The following is an 18777-nucleotide window of genomic DNA, read 5'->3' as shown; positions in this document are numbered from 1 at the left end:
GTAGTAGCTACTGGAGAAACTGGATGATGTAGCAGTCTGATTCAGCGCCATACACATCATCCTTATGGGTTAAAACCTCCCATCATATACTCTTGACTCCGAGCAGCGGTCCTTGCAGCCTGCATCCAATAAGACACAAGGAGCACATGCGGCAAGCGGCTATGTCACCATTATTGCATAATTTAGGTCAAACGCACACTCACGGGCATCCGCAATACTTGTCCAAGAACACGATCTCTTACCTCGTTGTGATGTATCTCTGTATGTCCCAGTTGCGTCCTGTTATCACGACCCACGGCTGCGTTTGTATAAATAGACGGACACCGGTGGGAGGAACTGTCCGGGCTCTTTCATGAGATAATAAGCCAACCTCTTTCTCTCTCTCGTCATCTCTCTCACACACACACACACACACACACACACACACACACACACACGCGCGCGCGCGCGCGCACACAGAGACAGACACACACTTACCTCAGTGCAGTTAAATCCAAACAGATGTGGTTTATTCAGGTCGGACCAGCCTGTAAATGATAGACCCAGAGGTAGATCTTATCTGTGTCTTGATGGCAGAGCGTGAGTGAGAGAGAAAACGGGTGTTTTTTGTCTTCTCCTGCGCATCTCTGCACCGGCAGGCGTGCGCGCGTTCACGGAGAAAGACGGAAGATCAGAGCATCTCCCAGCATCCTCACAGCATCCTCACAGCATCCTCACAGCGCCGTCGACACTCTGCTGTTCAATGAGTGGGCTTGACGTGGAGAGCTTCATTGTTAAGAAATACATTGCCCAAATCTCAGTAATGCTCAGGACAATATTGTTTCGGCCCATAAAATAAAACCCTGCTAGCTGATACGGAAAAATAAAGATCCTGTAAGTCATCATAATGAGAAACCTTCTCAAAATAGTGACTTATTATCTCATAATTATAGTATCTCAAAATTATGACTGAGATGCTAAGTCATGATATGGAAATGGACTTCCATAGATATGCTTTCTCACAATATTAAAGTGTTGGACACAATTAACAACACATTAGTGCTGTTGCTGTTCTCAGAAGACTGGTAGTGAGGCTAAAGCTGAAATATGTCCAACGGTTGAAAATGGTTCATCCTCTGAAGAGCATAAATGTGCTCAATAAACTTCATAGAAGTCCTTCGTACAAGTGATGATTTGACCTTATGGTGGTGCTACTTTTTTTGATGACAGGTCAGGGGATCATCCTTTGTGGACGATGAATATCAACAACAAAATCTGTGTCTCACTCTGGATGTGTTAGAATAACAACTGATGCATGTTGCAATCCTCAGGTTCCACTGTTTCTGGAGCAAAAACTACAAGAAGTATAGTGTGTGTTAAAAATGTAGCTTTTATTCTTTGTCAATGAGAATGTTGCGTATTTTATCTTACACCAAGTTAATTACTTAAGTTCGAACTGACATAGTGGGGGGACTAAATGACAGGAATATCTTACAATGTAATGCAATCCAATGTATTAGTGTCAGTGACGTTTCTTGTGATTGGCAGAGACTTTAAAAGGCAATGGTCATAGAGTACATTTGTAAATGACCCCACCTACTTCATCAGCCAGGTAATAAGGCAAAAAATTGACTGAAGGGATTCAGAGGTGAGTTTCTACTCATGGAAATCTGTCAAACCTGTGTCACTCATCCTAAAATAGTTATAGTAGCTGCAATGTTATTGATGATGATGCAGTTGCTGGTCTAACTTGAACTAAATTACCTACTTAAAATGTTTTCATATCCAAGTGCTTTGAATGTTTTCATCATAAAATGCCCCTTAGGGAAACTTACAAGTTTATGTTTGTGTAAGTAAGTAAGTAAGTCATGTTGTTTGTTGAGGCTATGCCCCAATGTGCGTTACATATTTTGAAGCTTTTACCACAGACTGCTGAATACGTACTCTGTTGTATACTCTTCCCTTGCAAGCAAATAAATGGATAAAAGACAACTTTGAATCTTTTATTTATTTATTCTTTCATAGTTATTGATTTGTGAACAAAACTCTCTTCTCCCGATTAATTTAGAAATCTTCCATCACAGTAAACAAAACAACCTACCTTTAGTTAATGTAGATATTTCCCAACTTAAAGCACTTTTATTTGTTGGGTAGCTGATTCTGACAGAGCAGCTGATAAACACAACTTGTAGCCATATATTTAAAATATTAGGTAAAGGAAAGGTGCTGTTAATCTAGGTATTCTGTATTTGCAGGAGCTACATCCTCACGTTTTGGTGTAACTCTTTGTTTATATGCAAAAAAGGACCAAGGTCCCAGCTGCTGTCACACACCCCTGCGGAGTCCCGCCTCCTTTACCTCATGATCCAATGAACAGAGAGGAATCCAACGCTTCCGGTCCTTCACACAAACACATGTCGACTAGCCGTTAGCTCGGTCAACAACACAAACAAGTGGCAATAAACGCCGCTGAAGATGGTCCAGTTAAGTAGAATCTGCTTCCGGAAAGTAAGTATTGAGGCAGACGTCATTTTAATCTCATGAAGACAATTCAACACTGTCTGTCTATAGTGTTATAGTCTGTTCACTGCTACAACCGTAGCAGTGACATTGGCTGACAAGCTAGCTGATAGCTGGTCAACACATCAACACTGTCTCACTTGGTGTGTGTGTGTGTGTGTGTGTGTGTGTGTGTGTGTGATGATCTCTAGCTCGTATACTCTTGATATGATCCAACCCATCTGTGACTGAACAGTATAAGGATGAACTAGCATTACTGTTGGCTGACTGACATGTTAGTTTGATGTAAAATGCATTAACAACAAGGAATTTAAAATGTACACGTTTGTGTCATCCCTGACATTTGGTTGAGTAATCATTTTTTTTAAATATAAGTTATGAATAATAAATGTTTGACAAAACCATCCCAGTTCAAGGTCCACTTACTAGCTTTTCCCCCCCCTGAGCTTTCAACCGTCATAGATGGATTTGTTGATGGATTTGTTTCTCACCCGTGTTGGTTTAAGATTTAAGAATGAAGCATTTTTGAGCTTTGAAATAAAAGTCTTTCAAAACAATCCCATAATACAATTGAAGCACCAGAAAGTGCAAAACAAAACAAAACAAAAAGTGGACCTTGATTTGGGATTGTTTTTTTTTTTCTTTATCAGATTTTTAGAGATGGACAGCATGGAATCATTCATTTTTTAGGTAACAATAGCTTTTACTTCAAAACAATTAAGTTATAAGAATGTCATACTCAATATTAGTACGATAATCTAACATATCCAAGTGTCATTTATATGTAAAGTTTTGTCTTTTATCTGAACCCTGAGTCTGTAATAAAGTTTGATTTGATTCACAGAGGGATGGGGAGATGAAAAGAAAAAAAACGTTATCAAATGTAGTCATATCTCTTCCTCCCAGTCTTCTGTCTCTATCACTAATCACTCTTTTCTGCCTCCTGCAGTATGGTAACTTTGTGGATAACCTCCGTCTGTACGTCCGTGGAGGCGGTGGGGGTATGGGTCTACCCCGTCTTGGGGGAATTGGAGGGAACGGGGGAGATGTTTGGGTGGTGGCTACAAAGAACATGGCTTTAAAGAGGATCAAGGACAAGTACCCCCACAAACGATTTGTAGGTGGACCCGGAGCCAACAGCAGGTTTGCTTTTACAAATACAAGTCAGAATATCTCTTATTAATGGTTATTATTATTATTGGCTAGCATTGAGATGTTTTGTGTGTAAGTGTGTGTGCATTTTATTTATCCACAGTGTCCGAGCACTGAAAGGAGAGAGGGGGACGGACAAGGAGGTCTTGGCTCCTGTTGGTATCACAGTCACCACAGATGATGGCAAAATAGTTGGTATGCCAGACTTCTTTTTAATACCTCCCCCCGTTGTGTACAACGCATGGTCAGAGTATAGTCGGCGCTACAATGTTACACTTTATTTTCTTATTGAAGCCTTTAAGGTTGTATGTTTATGGGGTAAAGTACATCATTTGGGCCTAAAACGTGGAGTATCTATAATCAAATGGGAGTAGCATAGCCAGCTGATGTTGCAGTAGAAACTCAAATCTTTTCAACCCCTCTCCCTCCAAGGGGACCTGAATAATGAGGGGGATCGTCTGAAGGTGGCGAAAGGAGGACCAGGAGGCTCCTTCCGCTCTGCTTTTGAGCCCAGTAAGGGCCAGACCAAACACATAAGGCTGGACCTCAAACTTATCGCTGACCTGGGCCTTGTCGGGTGAGAGCAGGAATACACATAAACATGATGGTATGTTTCAGTGGAGACTCGAATGTTTTTCTTAAATATCCGATATCTTGGTGCTGATTCACCATCAGGTTCCCAAATGCAGGAAAGTCTTCTCTTCTGACTGCCATGTCTAATGCCACGCCTCAGATTGCCGACTACGCTTGTGAGTACATAATACAACACACATGTGCAAACTGTGCTTTTGTGATCTTATTTCTACGTGTATTGCTGTCTGAATTGTTTTTTATTGAGTGGCATTTCTAAAATCTTAATTCCACAGTCACAACTTTGAAGCCGGAGATCGGCAAACTGATGTATGAAGATTACAAACAGGTATTTCAATGCATTTTAGTGTATTTTCCTTTCACTGTCCATTTAATTGATTTCTTGTGGGTGGTTTCCCCTCATTGAGTGTGTTCTAATTTTGACTTTTTGTAGATTTCTGTTGCTGATCTCCCAGGCCTGATCGAAGGAGCTCACATAAACAAAGGCATGGGTCACAAGTTCCTAAAACATGTTGAGAGGACCAAGCAGCTTCTGTTTGTGGTACGTAGTAACAGAAAGTACACAAGCTGACACCTACGATATATGTTTGATTACAGTCAGAATCACGAGCTGATGATGTTGATGATGGAGTTTGATTTGGTTGTGCTTTGTCTGGCTGCAGGTAGATGTTTGCGGTTTCCAGCTGGCAAGTAAAACAGAGTTTAGGACGCCCTTTGAAGCTGTTCAACTTCTCACCAAGGTGAGAGTGATATTGCGAAAGACTCAAAGTGTATCCTGTGATTTTCACAATAAAGTTCTAATTTGTAGCTGTTCTTCTTACCATTCTTTTTTTTTTTTTTACGACTTGACTCCGGATCCTTCCGCCTCATGCAAACCATTTATTTACCTTCTACATCATCTCCTTCTCTTCTCTCGCCGTGGCCTCAAGGAGTTGGAGTTGTACAAAGAGGAGCTCGTATCGAAGCCTGCTCTGCTGGTGGTGAACAAAATGGACCTGCCCGACGCTGAGGACAACCTAGCAGAGCTGAAGGAGCAACTACAAAACCCAGATGGTAAATCTGATGGATTCTTCACTATTTTATTAATTACCTTAAATTAAATTATGTATTTAAAGATGGACTCTTTTGCACTAGACCATGTCTAGACCCAATGGATCCACCTCCATTTAAGCAAAAGCTTTCTCAATTTGTATACACACACACATACATTTGGCTCTGGGTTGACACATCAGTAACACGGTTAAAATGCACAACATGGTTTTGCGTCTTGTTTGACATTTTTAATTTAATTGCCAAATCATACTTAAGGTTCTCCCTGCTCCCTCTCATTCAGTCAGTTGCTTTTTTTCAGAATAAGTTCATAATCCAAGCCCAGAGAAACCGAAGCTTGTAACAGGGCAGTAATACATACGGGACTGTTGGTTTCCTTCCTGCAGAGTTCTCTCATCTGCTGCCTGATAACATGATACCGAAGAGCTGCATAACCTTCAGACACATAGTTCCTGTCTCGGCCTCCACTGGGTTTGGTGTCGACCGTTTGAAAAGGTGCATCCGGGAATCGCTTGATGAAGATGCAGCAATGGCAACTAAAGACATCCATCAAGACAGACTGCAGGCTCTGAGGCACCACTCACATGTGCATTTGTGATGTACACGGGCGACATGTAACTCAACATGTAGGTCTTCGGGACCTACAGTGTACGATGATGGATGACACATTATTAAAACTAGAACTTTAATGGCTGGTAAAAAGCATCCACTGAGAAACACCTGTGAAACTGTGCAGCAAACTGTCCATAGAAGTGACGGAGGATGACTTTGTCACTGACCTTCAATGTTATGAGGCGCAACAAGTTCCGCATGAGTTGATCTTTGCTGCAAATGGTCCCTTGTTTGGTAAGAATGTCAGTTTTCCAGTATTGTGTTTCTTTTCCTCTGTAAGTTAAAGTAAAATCTGAAGTTATTAGAAATGTCAGCAGACGATTTGATAAAAGTTGTATTTTGTAATAAATATATAACAATACTGAATGATTTAAGAAGAAAATCTATGGGGATTGGTTTTGCATCATTAGTATGTACAGCATACAGGTAAAAGATAAAGAAAGTAATTGCAGTATTTAGATCTGAACTTGTACATGTGGGTTTTTTTCAAAGTTCCTGCAGCAGAGTGCTGATGGGACCACATGGAGGAGACTGGGTTGGGTTGTACATGAGTACATTCTCTATACTATGACTTTATTTTGGCGTTTTGATGACATCGCTCTGATGTTTATTTTACACACGATACTATGAGTTTTTTCAACATGATATACCATAATTTCTTTTGACTTTTTTCGACGTTCTATATTATTATTTTTCACTATACTGACTTTTTTATGACTTTTTTTCTTTAAACTATACTTAAAGACTTTTTTTCAAATGTGTTACTGCAAGTTAATAAACACGTTTGCTGACATTTGTTTTGCTGCTGTTAATATTAACTGTCTTGATTGATTTCCTCTGCCTTAGGATATATATATATAGATATATGTATGTATATATAGATATATGTATATATCTATAGATATATGTATATGTATATATATATAACTGCGACTCTCTTGACTTGCAAAATTATGTTTTGTATTTACAAACATCCTATGTGTAATTCATGGCACTATTCAAACGGGATGAAAACATATTTATCTTTCAGCTTTGACTATCACACATATTTATTCCAAAATAAGGCCAGTGGAGGACATCGCACACGGAGGGACTTCGTAATGCAAAACAATTAAAGTCAGTTTTCCAATAAACCTGTTTCTTTTCCTGAAAAGTCAGATCTGAAGTTATTACAAATGTCAGCATAGACAGATGTGTTGATGAAAGTTTTATTTTATATTAAATATATTACAATACTGAATGATTAAAAGAAAAAAATATGGGGATTGATTTTTGCATTATCAGTCTGTACAGCATTCAGGCAAAATTAAAAAATAAAGATAAAAAAAGACAGCAACTGCAGTATTTAGATTTGAACTAGTACATGTGGGTTTTTTCAAAGTTCCTGCAGCAGAGTGCTGATGTGTCTGGCAGAATGGGACCACATGGTTGAGACTGGGTGGTACATGAATACATTCGAGTCTCTGGCCAGATGGAGACAGACGGCTTATCTGAGGGGATGTTTTGCCAGAGTGGTCCTGTTGTGATCCGTCAGTCCGACCGTGCGCAGGCAGACGCAGCAGATATGTTCGGAGGATTGACTGCAGTCCAGGTGGTCCCATCCTGAGCGGAGAGTCCTCATAGTGCAATGTACATAACACCAGGAGAAATGTTTCGCTGTTGCACAGTATTATGATGTTAAAATTATTACTCAAAGCTCTGAGATAATGCTCTCCGCAAGCCTTGGTGTAGCCCAGGAAGATGACTGGGCCACTCGACACTGACAAACACTTTAAGACCAAAGCAAAGAAGAAAGCTCTGGTAGAAGGCAAATCATGAGCCCATATAGATCTCATTCACAACATTACGTGTGTCCAAACCTTATATGATACAGATTAGCACATGCCAAAGGAACGACTGCTTCTATTGGCCCTCAGGACAAATGTGTTTAAAAAAATGGTCTCCATTCAAACTCATCAACACACATAATTACAATAATGCACTTAATTACTGTTTGAATCGTTGCTGTACATAACGCTGAGAAAGAAGTGAACATTACAAAAGTACTTAATAAAAAAAGATAATAGTAGCAACATTAGTCCAATACTGTGAAGATCGTATTAACTATACAGTCCTAACGCATACATGAATTACAAATGAATACGTGCCCACACCGGAACAACAACTAAACAACAGTAAAATGACTTAACAGGAGGCCTTAAGACAACAATTTCTACACAAGGTAGAACAATGAGTTGTAACTGTACAAAGGACTTGCTTTTGGGGAGTGAGATGGGAGCAGTTTCCAAGAAAATCAACCTTAAATAGCTACACTGGCTTCACATCAGCACTAAAAGTCCATTCTCAATCATTTTTAAACATCCTGCCATAAATTGCCCCGACTTTGCTGACAAGCAGTGTAGTCTGTGGAACACGAACCCATTTAGACGACAGCAAAGAGGCAATGGGGGGGAAAAGTCTTTCAGTGACATGCTTGTTTCCCGTTATGGTCTCACAAATAGCCTACCAGAGAAATAAAATCATTTGATTATAGAACTGTCATGCTGTTGGTCTTCACAAGCTTAAACAGCAAGCACTGTACAGCATAGTTAATCATTTACAAGGCTAAATATCTCAATCATTACGGCTAAATCCAAAATGCACATTTCCATCAGTTTCCAGGTTCCTCGCACAAGTAAGGTAATTAACTGCACTCAAGTTATTCTTGTTCTCACATTCATCTGAGCGACTTCATGTGCTGCCACAGTGACAATGGGAGCACACTGGTCCCCAACACCCGAATGTAGAATCAAGGGGGAACTAACATCTTAATATTATCAATTTGAAATTTCCAAAAACCACCATGGGTGAAAAGTGGCAACTACAACTATCTACAACTACACCAAACACATAAAACTATTTAAATTTTCCTAAATAATACTCATCAACAACCGCTTCCAGCAGCATCTTTAATGTGCCATGATCAACATTTGTATCAATACTTCCCTCAGTCATTACTGGATGTCTGTGTATTTCCCCCAGAGATGGATGGAAACTAGTGTTAAGATAATATAAAAACACGTTTACATTCTGCTGTGGATGGAAAAAGCTATAGAGTTCACAGTCACACAGGAAAAAGCCAGAGGGATAGAAACAGACAGAAGAACGAGTGCGGGGTCTCCTACGCTGATCTACAGAGATCCGCTTCTGCCTACGACACAATGCGGCAGGAAGAGAATTCTCAATCTTTTCCTCTTTCAAAGTAAAAGCAAAAACATACTCTGTGTGTGTTTTTACTGTACATATTTACACACGCACAAACATACTGAAGGGAGGAAGGGCAGGACGGGGTCAGGTTGGGTCCATGTCATGGGTTATGGGCATTAACTGGTGATACAATATGGGTTACCTATAGTGGTGAGAAAGCATTTAAGCCTACAGAAGGTATTAAAATCACTGCCCCCTCGCATGCTTTCTTCTCAGATTGGACCACTGTTCTTCTTGTCTTTTCAGTAGGAGGAGGTTGCTGATAAACAGGGTTGACTCATGCATACAGTGTTGGAGTTTCTACAGTGATTCACGTGCGTCAAAATGATCCAACAAATCCAGAGATGCAGTGTGATACGATGACCTGCTCCTGGTTTCTTCTTGCTAGAAACAACTAGCAGGGGGGGGGGGGGTATGAAGAGAGGATGTAAAGGTGGTGCAGATGTTTGAGGACAGGTAAAGGGGTTGGAGTAGAGGGGGTTTCCAGTCCTATAGTTGAGGCCTGAGCAGACAGGAACAGCTCAGTCTGAGCTCCAGCTGTTCTGGAGTGGATGTGGAGATGGTTTCTCCGCCGGCACTCTGCATTGTCTTGTAGAGATCTGCTGAATGAAGCCGTCTGGCAAGACAGCCTCGGAGATGCTTGTACACACTCACTCACACACACCTTTGCCTATTTCCACTCCAGTGGGGGGCTCTCTCTCTCTCTTTCTCTTAAATCGCTTAGAGTCAATTTTGTTTCATTTTTATGTTTTTCATTCATAGAAAAGGAGAGACGAGTGTAGTTCCTTGAGGACTGGGTGGGTAAGAAGGCTGTTATATTGAAGTCTCCCACAGCTGAGGAGATGAAGAAGAATGGAAAAGCACAGAAAAGAGAAAGGGGTGGGGAGGAGAAAATGGAAGAAAAGACTTTAGTCACTTCACTTTCTATTTACATAGATTTGGTTCTTTAAATCATGATCTTCATTAGCAGTATTCAGTAACCTTCAGTGTTCATAGTTTAGACTTTATAAAGCCATGAACACACTGCACTAGTTCTCATGTAGTGTGTCATAGTAAAAGACAACTGATGCAGCTGACTATCTAATCTATAATCGAATTGATACTTGCCCTGGCGCTCTGCCTGTTGGCTTTCCTCTGGTCATCGGGGAGAGGGGGCATGGGGTACGGGTATCTCCTGCTGGATGCAATAGATCCAGTAGAGGAAGTGGGAGACTTGGCGGGGGATAGCGTCCTGAGGAAAAAGACGAGGTGACATTATTAAAATATTGCCTCTTATGTTGGTTTGGGATTCAGTTGGCCAAAGACACAGATGGATAAATGAGGCGAAATTCAGGAGCTCTGTGACTTTGGGCAACATCCTCCTTGAGCTGCTCAAATGATTCATCTTCCTACAGAGAGAGGTTGATCTTAAAAGCTCATTCTGCTGTTCACCAAAAGCACAGAGACGGACAGATCATGTAATCTGTTAAAAAACATGAACGAGTGTTCAGCTCTTAGGGGCAACCTCTGCACACAACATGTAGCTCTGCACACAGCAGTACACGATTCCCAGCAGCGGTGTGGGCATCGTCACAGTTTCCTGACACTCACATGCTATATCCTGCCACAGCATTACTTCGTCTTCATCAACGGGCACTGGCACACAAACAGACGATAGTTTGCTGAAAATCACCTTCAGCCACTATTAAAACACATGCTGTTAAAGGTAACTTCTGTGTGTGATGTTCTCAGTGTGTGCATGTTTAAATGAGGAATGCTGGGAGCAGTGAGTGTGATGGGGTGACTGGGACGGCAGACCAGACCGGAGCCGGGTGAGAACGACAGACTGAGAGAATCAGAGGGAGAGCTCTTGTCAAGTGAAAGCACAGAGAGCCTGCCCCATATACAGTAGCTTGTTTACACCGCTGCTGTGTAGTGATCGGAAATATCTGGATCGGTCAAAGTAGTGGAGGGAGCAGGTGGACCACTGGGTCCACAAGCATTTTATTCTCACAATGAATTCCCACATTCAAAATTGTTTACAATATTATGACTTTCACGAGTGATTCCCTGAAATGCTTTGGCTATCATTTTCTAAGTATTAAGGCTTTTTTTAGGCTCGATGGATAGCAGTCCACCACTTTGGTCCAGGCCAAAATATATAAGAATTCAGATGAAATCTTATACAGACATTCATGTCCTACGGACTTTGGTTATCCCCTGACTTTTCCTCTTGAGGTTTACATTTGTGGTTTGAGTGAGAGGATTATTGGATTGATTGCCGGTACAAACATTCATGTCCAACTCAGGATTATTGTAACCACTTTAGTTAACACTTAACTCATCAGGTCAAAATTACAAAGTGTCCAATTGGTTTATGACCAAAAGCCTTTAAAACAATTGAATCAGACTCAGCTGTATTTTGTATGTAGTGCTGATTAGTAAATTGTGCATGCTAACATGCTAAACTAAGATGGTTAACCTGGTAAACATTATAATTGGTAAACAGCACTCTGGGCACGATCAGAGTGGTGGCTTACATTTCGCCACAGCAGCACAGTGAGGATGTCAGCGCAGCACTCAAAATGTTTGGCCCTGCAGTGACATCACAGTGATGCGAACGCACATGAGGTCACTGGGAGCGAGGCAGGGCCGACACACAGACACTTACTGACAGAACAACACGCAACATGCAGAGGCAACATGAGGCCGAGGGGGAGAAGCAAAGAAGGGCAGAAGGAGAAATTAGGAATAACACGAGTGTACTATAATTGTCACAATAGCACAGACAGTAAGAGTCATTCTCTTGTTCAGAATAATTTGCTAGAAATAAAAATCTGCAAAGTAACGTGCAGTTGATCAGAAATGAATGAATGTCTTCACTAAAACTAAAAGGAAGAATGACATAAAATATAATAAATTATAATGTAAATCAGAAAAACTTTAAAAAATACTCAGCAGCAACCCCTTTTTCAAGTCACAACATGCCAGCTGCTGATAACTTTTCTTCTGAGATTTTACTTTTAAAATGTCCAGATTTGAGCTTGTAACCTTCCTTGACTAAGCCACAAATCAAACCAAAAGTGAGGGGGTCTCTAGACAAGCGTGTAGGGGTACAGGTCTGAGGTAATACCTAAGGTAAGGTCCTTGAGTGTTTCTATTCACATCTTCTACCCATTTAGTTACATCATATAATTCTTTGAAGCGAGGGGTTAAATACCTGTGGGAAGGGGAAGGGGGTGATGGACACAATACAAGGAGGGGGAGAAGAGAGAAAAGGAAGGAAGGAAAAGAAATTGAAAAGGACAGAAAATCTCCAGAAATATGCAAGTGTAGGGGGGGGGGGGAAGAGAAGATATTTTAGGAAAGCAGAGCAGAGCAAAGATATCTTGAACAAACTGAGAAAATGGTGAGAGGATGACGGACAGACCTGTGTGTGGTTTCAGATGGAAATCACAAACAGCTGTGTTGTGTGTTTGAGGCTCAGTTGCTTATTGATTACATGTAACATCATTCCAGGCAGTTAGCAGTCAGTCTCATGCTTGCAATGAGAACAGGTGCACTGCAGACAATATCAACACAAGGACGTTCAAACCCACAAACAAACCAACCAACACGCCAGGCTGGGAGACCACTGTTCATTCACAGTACACAGGTATATACAGTATGCAAATACTTGTTCACACGTGAGGGATGAGTAAAGTTTAAAAGATGCATAGGTGCGGTGCAGTCTCACAAGCCAGACAAGAGCAACGAGTTCCCACTGCAGGAGACAACGTGATCTCACTGTCTTGCGACTCACTTGCAAGGCTCAGTGCAACATACTCTTTATACCTCTCTCTATCGCTGATAAAACATTTGAGAGAAGTATTTCCTCCATAGTTGATAAGTTTTTTTTTTGTTTTTTTTACAGCTAAACCACACCTTTAACGGATAAGGACAGTATCATTCTTTAGTTTCTTATTGTCAACAAGTGAAATATAAAAAAACATGAAATAAATTCATCCTGCTGCTGTAATGGTACAGTTTCTCACTAGAATTAATAAAGTTAATAAAGTCTCTATCTCTTTCTTTCTGCTGTAAACACTCTTGAGCGTACCAAACCTGTATTAATCCACAGGTGAAAATAGTTGCCAACAAATACATTACTTGCTCGTGAGTATATTTAGCCTTTTTTAATGATAGATGATTTACACATTCAGTAGGAACAAGTGGGCTTGTCGCTGAGTACCAGAGACAAGGTAGTCAGTAAGTGCTCAGAGCCTGACTTAACATTTCTTGTTTTGATCTTTTCATGGTATTTGTTCACACCGGCTTCATCCATTAAAAAAACAGTTAAGTCTTTTTCCCACTAGAGCTTCTCCTTATCTGCACATCCCATTACAATGTGTTTTGACCTCACGACATGACCACCTTGCCAGAACTTACTCTGTGGAGTTGGAGCGAGCACGGAACTTCTTTCCTTTCAGTTTCTTACGATTACCGCTCAGATTTCCTAGACAGAAACAGAACATAAACACACACTTTAAATAAAAGCATAAACAATGTAGAATATTAACTGGGTGTGATGTTTAATGGAAGAGAGTACACGTAGGAGTAGGGCAACAATGTGTATCTTCCCCCAAAACAAATGGAAGCAGGCAGCCCTCCTGTGGTTAATTTGTGCGTTACCTTGCCATGAGTTGCTCCTCGGTCGCCCATTTTCACAGATGTCAGAGATGTGTTTGGCATCTGGGATTCTGTCGCTCCACGAGTGGGATAGTCCATTAGATCTACACACACACACACACACATATGCACAACGGACAGAATATCATCAGTTCATCGTCTTTATAAGCTGCTACAATGCTGTTCTGTTCCTGTTGCATTAGCAGAGCAGTGGGAAACATTGAATACGAAGATACTATCGCAGCAGATTGGTAACATAAAGAGCTATTAAACAATTTCATGGCAGCCGAATGAGACACGATATGAGAAATGGAGTAGTGAGGGATTTTCTGCTCAATTATCCATTAGCAAAACATTTTGATTTAACTTCAAAATGTTCACAGAAAGCGACATATAATGAAAGCCATGATAGTAACAAAGCATGACATGAACACGCCAATGATTAAGAGTACCCAACACACACACACACACACACACACAATTGCCAGTTGATGAATGAGTGATGATGAGATGGCACACCTGAAGCCAAACAGTGAGATGTTCTGAGAAATGGATGGGAAGGAGGGGGTGAAGGACAGGGCGCAAATCTGCAGATGCGACAGGCAGGCTGACCTCTTCTTGGAGCTGCAGCCAGAGTTTGTACTGACACCTGGAGGCATGTCACTGTAAAAGGAGTCGGCATCCCCAGGCTTTGTTACATAGTCACCTGGGGCCAATTGCCTGGAAATACAGAAGAATGCTTTTAGATACGAAATCACAGTGCAAATGGAAAAAGATTCCCTACAGTTACTAGTTACCTTTCAGTTTAAGATTGTGTGTACAAAACATACAGTAGTATCGGCCTGTAAAATATCATGGTAAAGAATAAACTGCCCCAAAACATATTACATTAGCTCCTCTCAACCAAATGCAATAATAAAATGCTTGCGACACACTGATGCATCTGTAACAATACTCTAATAACGTAATATACATAATGGCACAACACTGTGGGTGGGGCTGTTTTGCATAATGCACATGTTCACATTTGATACTTTACGTACATTTTGATGATAGTACTTTTACTTTAGTAAAATTGTACCAGAGTAAATAATACTCCTATTGATACTTTTACTTAAGTGACGGATGCGAGTACTTCTTCCATCACTGGTCTTTTTCAGGTCAGCATAATATTTTCCTCCTACAGCTGATTTGTAATGTAGATGCACTGGGTTTAGGATCATTTAAGAGAAAGAGGACTGTTGCAATCAAATATATATATATATATCATCAGACTTAGTTGTATGCAAAAATAAAAACATCATTTACAGAACACTAACTCTCAAAATATGTCATGTAAAATCTACATAAATGGAGCACAATGAATTTAGAGTTTGAAGTGAGCAAACCGGCAGAATCTTCGGTGAACTTCAGACTCAACATAGCATCTCTGCTTGTAGCTCCTGTGAAGAGAAGTACGAGTATCCTCAGTCCAACAGTAATATCACTTTTGTTAAATGTATTTCATAATAAAAAGCAACCTTGTTGACTTGTGACCCCTCAAAATAAAGCAATATCTACTCGCTACCCTTGTCAATTATTGTGTAATTCACAGGAAAAAGAAGATACAACTGGCTGGCTGCAGGAACACTCACTTGTAACACCAGGCTGTCGTAGCCAGTATGAGGGCGAGGACGAGGATGGAACCTGTGATGGCCCCGATGATGATGTTGGTACTGCTGATACCTGAGACAGAGGGAGAGAAGAGAGTGGGGAGGCAAAATTGTGTTAATTGAATGTGTGTCTCTTGTTTCCCCGAAATCGTGTGGACACAAGGGGATACACAAACCACAAAACACTGCAGCAGAACACAAAAACACAGTACACTTAGCAGGAAAAGTGTAGACGGGGAACAAGGGGGACAGGACTGAGAACAACCAAACTGCTGTCAGCCCTCAGCACGACTCTGAGGGGAACTTACATGTGCAGTAGGTTCCCATTCAGGATAACATTACAGACTGCTTGATTTTTAACTGAATAATGGTCAGAATTAGCCGACTGAGGTGCAGCTGAAGTTGAGGTGAGAGAGGAAATGGACCAGGAAATGACATCAAAGACAGAACAGATACAATGAAAAGGAACTCAAATCTGACCTCAAGTCACTCCGTCAAAGACATCAGCCTGTCGACAAAGAATGAGTGTGAAAATAATGACAAACAAAAAGAATGACATGCATGGTTCAGTGAATACAAATGCAGCTGGTTTTAATGAGCAGGCATGAAACCTGACACGCTAAAACGAAACAAAAAAGAAAAGCTTCAAAATAAAAATGTGTGAATGGGATCGGTGAAGGGGAGGGAGCTCAACAGAAGAAATGAAAGCGATGAAGTGGGGTGGAAAGAGTTGAGAGCTATGGGAAGCACAGAAGAACGGATGGAGAGGAAGGAAAAAAGGTCCAAACATGTGAGATGAAGAGAGGAATGGATAGAGGCAACAAACAATTATGTTAACGTCTCCTACCTGAGACTGAAGCAGTGGGTCCGGCCACAAGAGAACTGAGAGGAGATGTCGAGTTACAGTCCTCTCCTTCCCATCCCAGGTAACACACACACTTCAGCTCACTACTGCACACCTTGAGCAAACAAAAGAGAAAAGTTCAAAACTAATTTGCTTTGAACAGTGTTAACCATTCAGAGCTTCTTAATACTCTGGATGATAAAGTACTAAAGTATACCCAACTTAAATTCACGCAACAACACAATAGCTAAAATGGTTGCACACTTGTTCTGTATGTTAATGTGTGTTTGTTTGAGTCTGTGTTCACTCTGTGTGTACCCCGTGTCCCGAGCAGACGATCTTGTCAGTGGTCCCGGGACAGGTGCTGAAGTTTAACTGTTGGATGGGGAGACATTTGTGATTAAAACAGATGCTGTCTGTCCCGCAGGCGGTCCCATCCTCGACGTATCCCAGGTCAGTGTCTCCATCGATCAGCACGTGAGCCCCGCTGAACAACAAAACACACCTGAGTCACTCACACAGCACTTAACATGAGAGACACTTTTATTCTAGTTGAACAGTAAATGTTGCCTTTGCTGCGCTCAGTGTCTTTAACAGCTGGAAATACAGAACTAGGGAACAAAACTAGTCCCAAAATAAAAGATCTTTTTTAGGCTGATTTGCACTGTGAGCATTGAAAGATGTGTTCTTCCTCAATGATGTGTACCTGCACTCAAGAGAAGCACTGTGCCGGGCGACTGAGAAAGAGGTCATCCCTCCCTGCAGCTCTCCCAGTCGCGGGGCAGGTGAGATGTTGGAGCACAGCAGGTACCCGCAGTGAACATCCCTGAAGCACAAAGATGTAACCAAACATTACGGAGCGTAAAATAAGATGATGATAATAAAATTGCACAGGATTCAGTCGCAGAAAGGATTCACTCACTGTTTGTTACACTGGATCCAGGTGTCCTTGTCCTTCCCACAGTTGCCTTTCTCTGTCCCTTCAATGTTTAACTTCTCGTAACAGAACTTGTCAGCCGCTGTTGCCTCTGGGGAGACACAACACGAAGATCATTAATATCTACAGCTTAAGACGTTTATCTCTAGTAAAGGTCTTGTAATAGAAATGCATGTGGTCTTTTGCAGATTTGACAAAATATAATTCAATTTGCACATAGGAATATTCCACTTACTCTCGCCCCAAATGTACTTGCACTGTCTGTCTTTGGTTTTGCACCTTCCATTGAAGCAGCGACCCTGCAGGGAGAAATATAGAGTCAGAAAAGTCAACTCTGCAGAGTCACAGAGTTTTTAAATGTAAAGTATCTCAATATCTCACCTGGTCCTTTTCACATGTGTAGCCATCCATCTTGTGCACATTTGGTGGACACTGCAAATAACAAAGAAACCCTTAGAGATTCTGTGATGCACTGAATAACTTTATAGTTCCGGTTGCAGAAAACTGAGGGAAGTCAATGCTCACCTGGCTGGAATTGCCTGTGCAGTTTTCTGGGATGTCGCAGCCGTTCACTGAATCTCTGCACACAACTCCCATGAACTCCATCTGTAAGAGCACACAATCAAAGAAGTGAGTGTTTGTAATTAGGTTTTTGTGTCAGAGGAACAGGGCCTTAATCAAGAATTGTCAAGCCTCTGCACAGTTGGTGGTCTCTCTCTCTGTTGTATTGACCTCCCAAACTACTATTAGTCCATCTATGACGAGTCTGTGTACCCATCCACAACTAGACTACATTCATTTAATCATTCAATCATTTTGAGATATTTGAAAGCCTTTGAAGGCTGTCATAACCATCTCAATTGTGGTCAATTGTAAAGGAAAGATTGAAGAGGATATTTTTGGTTTATTGTCCAAAAAACAAGCTGAAACTTATTGTCACTTCTTCCAGGTGGCCTCAGATTTTAAAGTAGCATCCGTTTTCCTTGTTTGCTGTTTCACAAACCAGAGTATACAATGAAAGTAAATTCAAGTGGAGATTGCCACGTGAGGACCAAAAAAGGCATAGTCTTTAGGGGCTCCTCCTTCAGCTTGGTGCCATGAGTAGTTAGTACATCTGTTTTACCCAAAACGACACCCCAGCGGAGGATGAAAGGTGTAGTTGGGCCCTGTTTTGTACCTGGCATTTGTTGCAGCAGAGTCCATTGCTACACTTGGAGCCTTGGGTCAGAGTGCACTTGTTGCAGCAGGCCTCCCCCTCGCTGGCACACTCCTAAACAGACAGACAGACAGACAGACAGAAACTGCTCTCAGTTGTCTTCCTTTAATTTCATGTTAAGTTGTTCTATGTAAGACATTATCTCATCTAACATTATAATCTATTCAAACAGAAGTCTCTCTGGACAAACTCTATAATTGTGCAATCATCAGTGTGCATGCAGCGCCTTGATTTCTCCAATGACATTACTTCATTACTTTAAATTACTTCTTATTAGTCTGACACAGAAGGTGGTCTTGTTGTTGGGTAATTAGCCCACCACTTGGACCTT

The 18777-nt window shown here is 41.1% G+C and overlaps 2 protein-coding genes across 4 annotated transcripts in view; one reads left to right on the top strand and one right to left on the bottom strand.

Moving 5' to 3' along the window:
• The first annotated feature begins 2365 nt into the window (after positions 1-2365).
• On the top strand, positions 2366-6697 carry gtpbp10 (GTP-binding protein 10 (putative)). Of its 3 annotated transcripts, none has more exons than XM_076109512.1 (11): positions 2366-2487; positions 3150-3189; positions 3449-3642; positions 3755-3846; positions 4084-4228; positions 4327-4400; positions 4518-4570; positions 4676-4783; positions 4905-4982; positions 5172-5295; positions 5679-6697. In XM_076109512.1, exons 3-11 carry the CDS (start codon positions 3503-3505, stop codon positions 5888-5890), a joined length of 1026 nt encoding a protein of 341 aa, XP_075965627.1. In that variant the 5' UTR covers positions 2366-2487; positions 3150-3189; positions 3449-3502; the 3' UTR covers positions 5891-6697. The 3 variants fall into 3 exon arrangements, with proteins under 3 accessions (XP_075965627.1, XP_075965626.1, XP_075965628.1); XM_076109513.1 differs by having other exon boundaries at positions 2385-2487; positions 2910-3189; XM_076109511.1 differs by lacking the exon at positions 3150-3189 and having other exon boundaries at positions 2371-2487.
• A 3266-nt stretch (positions 6698-9963) lies between these two features.
• Positions 9964-18777, bottom strand: part of adam22 (ADAM metallopeptidase domain 22) — a 51369-nt gene continuing 42555 nt past the window's right edge. Inside the window, exons 17-31 of the mRNA XM_076109255.1 lie at positions 18408-18500; positions 17756-17836; positions 17612-17662; positions 17466-17529; positions 17216-17321; positions 17000-17119; positions 16612-16780; positions 16297-16408; positions 15432-15522; positions 15186-15239; positions 14317-14517; positions 13801-13901; positions 13558-13624; positions 10258-10381; positions 9964-9984 (exon numbers count right to left, since the gene is read on the bottom strand). Of these exons, the coding sequence (XP_075965370.1) occupies positions 9964-9984; positions 10258-10381; positions 13558-13624; positions 13801-13901; positions 14317-14517; positions 15186-15239; positions 15432-15522; positions 16297-16408; positions 16612-16780; positions 17000-17119; positions 17216-17321; positions 17466-17529; positions 17612-17662; positions 17756-17836; positions 18408-18500 (1455 nt within the window). The remainder of the gene's footprint in view (positions 9985-10257; positions 10382-13557; positions 13625-13800; positions 13902-14316; positions 14518-15185; positions 15240-15431; positions 15523-16296; positions 16409-16611; positions 16781-16999; positions 17120-17215; positions 17322-17465; positions 17530-17611; positions 17663-17755; positions 17837-18407; positions 18501-18777) is intronic.

Source organism: Anarhichas minor, unplaced genomic scaffold (genome assembly GCF_050575085.1).
Source record: "Anarhichas minor isolate MPS153535 unplaced genomic scaffold, ASM5057508v1 ptg000041l, whole genome shotgun sequence".
NCBI lineage: Eukaryota > Metazoa > Chordata > Actinopteri > Perciformes > Anarhichadidae > Anarhichas > Anarhichas minor.
The sequence above is the reverse complement of the archived record's forward strand: the minus strand, read 5'-3'. Positions and strand labels throughout refer to the sequence as shown.